This window comes from Cibotium barometz, chromosome 55 (assembly GCF_041138505.1).
Source record: "Cibotium barometz isolate CiBa-2024 chromosome 55, ASM4113850v1, whole genome shotgun sequence".
In the NCBI taxonomy this organism is placed as follows: domain Eukaryota; kingdom Viridiplantae; phylum Streptophyta; class Polypodiopsida; order Cyatheales; family Cibotiaceae; genus Cibotium; species Cibotium barometz.
In genome coordinates this window covers 38,146,904-38,151,668 of record NC_141100.1, presented here as the reverse complement: position 1 = coordinate 38,151,668, position 4,765 = coordinate 38,146,904, and the positions used below count along the sequence as shown (strand labels likewise).

Sequence of the window (4,765 nt, the reverse complement as noted above, 5' to 3'; positions counted from 1 at the left end):
TGCACTGACTTGCTTTTCATATGAGAAATCATGTTTGGCTTGCTTAGCTAGCATGCTTCACATACTTTATGTATATTATCAACCTAAGACTTTGACAAACCTTCAGTAATATTTTAGGTTTGCATAGACTTGCTTCTCCCCACTCTTGGTCGAATGCTCCGATGCTTAATCAACGATTTAAAATCTGGGTAATCTTTGATAAGTTAGATTTTCAAGTCATAGGCACTAGACAATACATAATTTTTCGATTTGCTGTCTACAAGCATGCTCAAACCCCATTCATCTCAAATATTGATCCGCCAAACGGTTCTATACGGTTTTGTCATTTTTCTTCTTTTTTTCTTCGAAAATTATATGTTGCAATAGTTATTGTTTTTTTCTTAAATTTATTTTCCAGATGGAGGCAAGGAGTATAGGCTTCCAAGGAGAGATAATCCAGTTGTTCGAAGATTGTTTTAAAGCTTTGCTCAGGTGTGTTGAGATTGTCAATATTATATTGGGTTGGAATGCTAGTTGTATATTTACGCCAAGTTTGGTGCTTTATTCAAAGAAAATGTAAGTGCTTTAGGAGCTTCTACATGGATATATATGGCAAGCATGGTGTGTTTATATTGGCAAGTTAAGGACCATGGGGCCCATTATGGGCTTTAAATATAAGGCTTATCTCTACTTGCACTTCGAGGAAGAGCGTTTTTTTTAAATTGGTTGGAATTAGAAAGTGCAACACAACACACACACACACTCATGCGTGCCATCGCTTGTGTAATAAGGGCTTGAACCTGTGACCTTGGGACTCTAGAGCAACACCTCTCTCTATTGCACTAATTCGCGGTTGACAAGGATGCATGCAAGAATATTCTTGCCCGCCGTCAAGGACGGGTCAAGCCACCACTAGTACAACAAATTCTTGTAATCTGCACACCTATGTGCCCACGAGAGAGGGAGTGGGACGTCAACTTGACACCATCCAAGAGGGGGCATACCTTCAATCAACCTTACCATGGGGTATATATTTTGGTTAAATTAATGCACCTACAACTTCGAGTGAAGATGCCCCACCTCATTGACTTATGGAATAAGGTTTCTTTAATTCAAATTTATGGTGTTTCTTTTTTTATTTTTTTCATGGTATTTTTTGCTATTATTTTTGGATGTTGATCTATATATACATGTATTCGTGACATCAAAGGTCTGTTAGCTTCATAGCATATGGCGGCAAACCCTAGTAAGCGTCTGAGTAGCAGCATAGCCGTCCGCTACGACATCGCAGGAGCTCTCGTCGCGGCGGGCCTCCTGCCATCATTGCCCACCAAGAGGCTCCGCCGCATGCCACACCTCTTCTGCCGCGTGCTGGAGCTGCCCGTGGCCGCAGAGTCCCCCGTCCGAATCGAGGAGACAGGCGCCTGCTTCACCTTCTCGGTCGCCCTGCCGGTGCCGGAGCTCGTACTGCCGAAGGACGTTCGGGCAGAGGTCATCCAGATCGTGCCGGGAGTCACCAAGGTCTGCGTCGCCGGAGCCGATAGGGCCACGGCCGTGCTGGACGAGCTTGACATTCCGCTCTGGCGTTTCCGCCTGCCTGCGACATCCTTGCCGGAGGCATCCATGGCGGCATGCAGCGACGATGGCGTGCTGATCCTTACTGTCCCCAAAGCTCCGTCCTCCCAGTCGGAAAAGGCTGTGCCCTCGCCGCCAGATCCCCATCAGGTAACCCTGGAAACGCCTCATCTAGACCCTGGCCATGGTCGTAGCGCGCTTTTGGCTGGTTCTATGCCTGAGCTGAGGCTCTGCGCCTCATTTTCTGATGCTGAGAATGCATCTGCAAGTGTAACGGAGTCCAGATCTCCCTCCAGCTGCACAGGTCATGTTGACATTCTATGCCCTGATATGTGTGATTCTCAAAAAGTTCTCTCTCTCGATGCTGAAAGGGATTGTGAAAGCTTAGTCATCGATTCTCAGGGCGACATGCAGGCAGGCCTTGCCCTCTTTGCTAGGGCCACATCACTGCGTTCAGAAACAGGTATAGATGAGGAAAAACGGTTACGCACTGTGGAAGTATAAGATGATGGACTGGTATGGGCAAAAAACTGGTGGGATGTGTGGAAGGCTGATACAGGTGGAGATGAGTGAGGATGGGAGCATGTGGAGATGGCTTCATCCTGGAACCGATTGGATGAGAATTGATATTAGCGTTCTTTTTTGACTTTATCTGTACATAGCTGTTGTGAACGACAATACTTTTCTGGCTCACTAAAGCAGCGTGGTGATGGACCTTAAGGGCCACCCACATTTTAGTATCATTAGTGTCCAGAAAATGCGACTTTTGCTGCCATGTTTCTGTACAGCTCTTAGGAAGTTACTGAAAGAAATTGTTGATCCTAATGGTCCAGGCGTCGAAGCTTTAAAATAGTTTCGTAATGTTGCAGTGCAATGGGGTACACAAGTGTTTGTGCAGGCTTATTGTCTTATTGCGCACACAGGTGTTGGCAATGCTAATTAGATACTTGGGCAATTTTTTGAACATATCAGAATTTCAAGAAGCCAATGGAAACTGCGTGGATGCCATGTTGTCTTTTCAAGGGTACATATTTTTTTATGGTTCATTTAGCTTGCTCTTTCCATCTGTCTGTTTTTTTGTTTGTGGTTACAATAGATTGTAACATTGTCTTTAACATGTGTGAAGTTTCCAAATAACCCATCTTTAATATGTTGGCTGCTTAAATTGTTTTGTGTTGCGAAGGTAACATTACTTAATGACTGTGCTGAACACTTCTAAGGAGAAGGAATAAATAGGCACACTACAGCATGCAGTTTGGCTGAGTCAATGCCTTGAAGCTTTGCACTGAACCAGCCTGAGAGGATCACAAGATGGTTTGGTAACAGCCCAATTATTAGATTTTCTGTTTAACATCCAAGTCTACCAAGGTTTTGCTTAGTGAATGCTGTAATTTACTTGTTTGTCACTTCATTAGCAACCAACCACCGCTCACCAAGATGTTTATTTTGGGCTCTGGACTTGCTTTTTTAATGTCCTTTGGTTTTACATATTTTCAACTGTACTGCTCTGTGGTTTTTAGCAACTTGCTTGTAACAAAGCTATGTATCAGGCATGATGCCAGCAAACTTTTGTTAGGTGAAACTATGATGGCTGGGGTTCCATCTGGGTGGCCTCTTTGGTGGTGGGCAAAGCATTTCTTCTATTTCTTGTGAACACAGGAACTTGTTAGTAGTTTGTGTTGGAAGTCATCTCCTGTCTAGTTTTATACACCTGGGCCTCTGTTGTGGGTGTGCCCGCCCGTATTAGGTGTTTTCTCATTTTGCCCCCCTCTCCGTATTTTTTCCCTATTTTTTTTCCATTTTTCTGTGGCTTGGGAGGCAGCCTTGAGATGGCAGGAGGATCCAGTTGCTGGACGACTGCATCAGCATGTTTATGTTCTCATTTTGGAGCTGGCCGATTGGACTGGACAGGTTGTGGACCTTTTGTGCTGGCCAACTGCTGTTGCAAGTCGTGGGTGTCCTGTCGGCTGCCCTACAGCAGGCCGACTGTTGTTGGGGGGCCATATAAAATGGCCCCCAGCCCCCTTGTCATTGTTGTACCAATTCCGGGATTCTTTTGTGTATATAGAGCAGAGTTACACGCCTCTATCTCTCAAAGTGCCTTTTTTCCCCACCACTGCAAGCATTGCTTCCATGCTTAAGAAGAGCTTTACAATCACAGTACTGGCAGTTTCATTTTTCTCTCAACCACAGTTTTGCACCAGCAAAACTATACTTGTTTCAAAGAAAAAATGTGGAATTGCACTTGCTTGCTCATTGAACAAACTCAAGTGCTTTTTTCCCCACCACTGCAAGCATTGCTTCCATGCTTAAGAAGAGCTTTACAATCACATGGAGATGCTTTTGTCAAACAGTATACATATCTGAAATCCAAGTCACTGCCTCAAGAAATAATTGTTTTGAAGTTAGAAAATAGATAAATACTTGGGCACATAACTGAGACCTTTATGCAATTGTTGCAGTTCATTGCCTTCCTTGCTAGCAATCAATTGGAAATTTCAGAGAGAATGATAATAAGCTATTGATCTGCAAGAAAAAACTCATGGAGCACATTATGTTGAGACCATTGATTCCTCTCTCTCTCTCTCTCTCCACACACACTGGCACCAGGGCCAAATCCCTTCTCTAAATCTGAACCTTTACATCTAGTAAAAACTATCATACTAGTAAAAAATCGTTTCTAAAAACCCACTGTAACTATAACTTTTAACTGTTGCTTAGGCCGATAATTATTTGCCGAATCAAAAATTACAGTCACTAACAAACCAAAAGGTACAATGTACTCTGATCAAACTGTCAGAATGCGCAGCGGAAATGATGACCACATCTAGGAACACAAGAGCAAAACGCAATGCAGAAAATCACAGCACGAGAGAGAGAGAGATTTGAGTTTGTTCAATGAGCAAGCAAGTGCAGTTCCACATTTTTTCTTTGAAACAAGTGTAGTTTTGCTGGTGCAAAAGTCTCTATCATGGCTGAGTATGCTCAATTCGCTGGTTTTATAAAGCATGTTATTTTGTACTAACCTTATACAAACTTGCACCTACTCTTGGGCATTGATGACATGAGTAGGGATGTCATAGCTTATTGTCCACGCTATACATGATAGAGTTGATGAACCTACACTTCATGTTTGGACAGACATTGGAGTTAATGGTTGCACTTTGGAGTCAAAGTATTTTTTTAAAGTTCAGCTTAATGTTTGGTTCTG

At 43.3% G+C, this 4,765-nt stretch overlaps 1 protein-coding gene across 1 annotated transcript; it reads left to right on the top strand.

Moving 5' to 3' along the window:
• Positions 1-1,183: 1,183 nt before the first annotated feature.
• On the top strand, positions 1,184-2,572 carry LOC147607720 (uncharacterized). The gene has a single exon (XM_086790630.1). The coding sequence runs from the start codon at positions 1,210-1,212 to the stop codon at positions 2,056-2,058; it is 849 nt and encodes a 282-aa protein (XP_086646756.1). The 5' UTR covers positions 1,184-1,209; the 3' UTR covers positions 2,059-2,572.
• The last annotated feature ends 2,193 nt before the right edge of the window (positions 2,573-4,765 follow it).

Bases quoted from the DNA above. Each gene is read 5' to 3' on its own strand.
- LOC147607720 (XM_086790630.1), top strand. From the start codon at position 1,210: ATGGCGGCAAACCCTAGTAAGCGTCTGAGTAGCAGCATAGCCGTCCGC.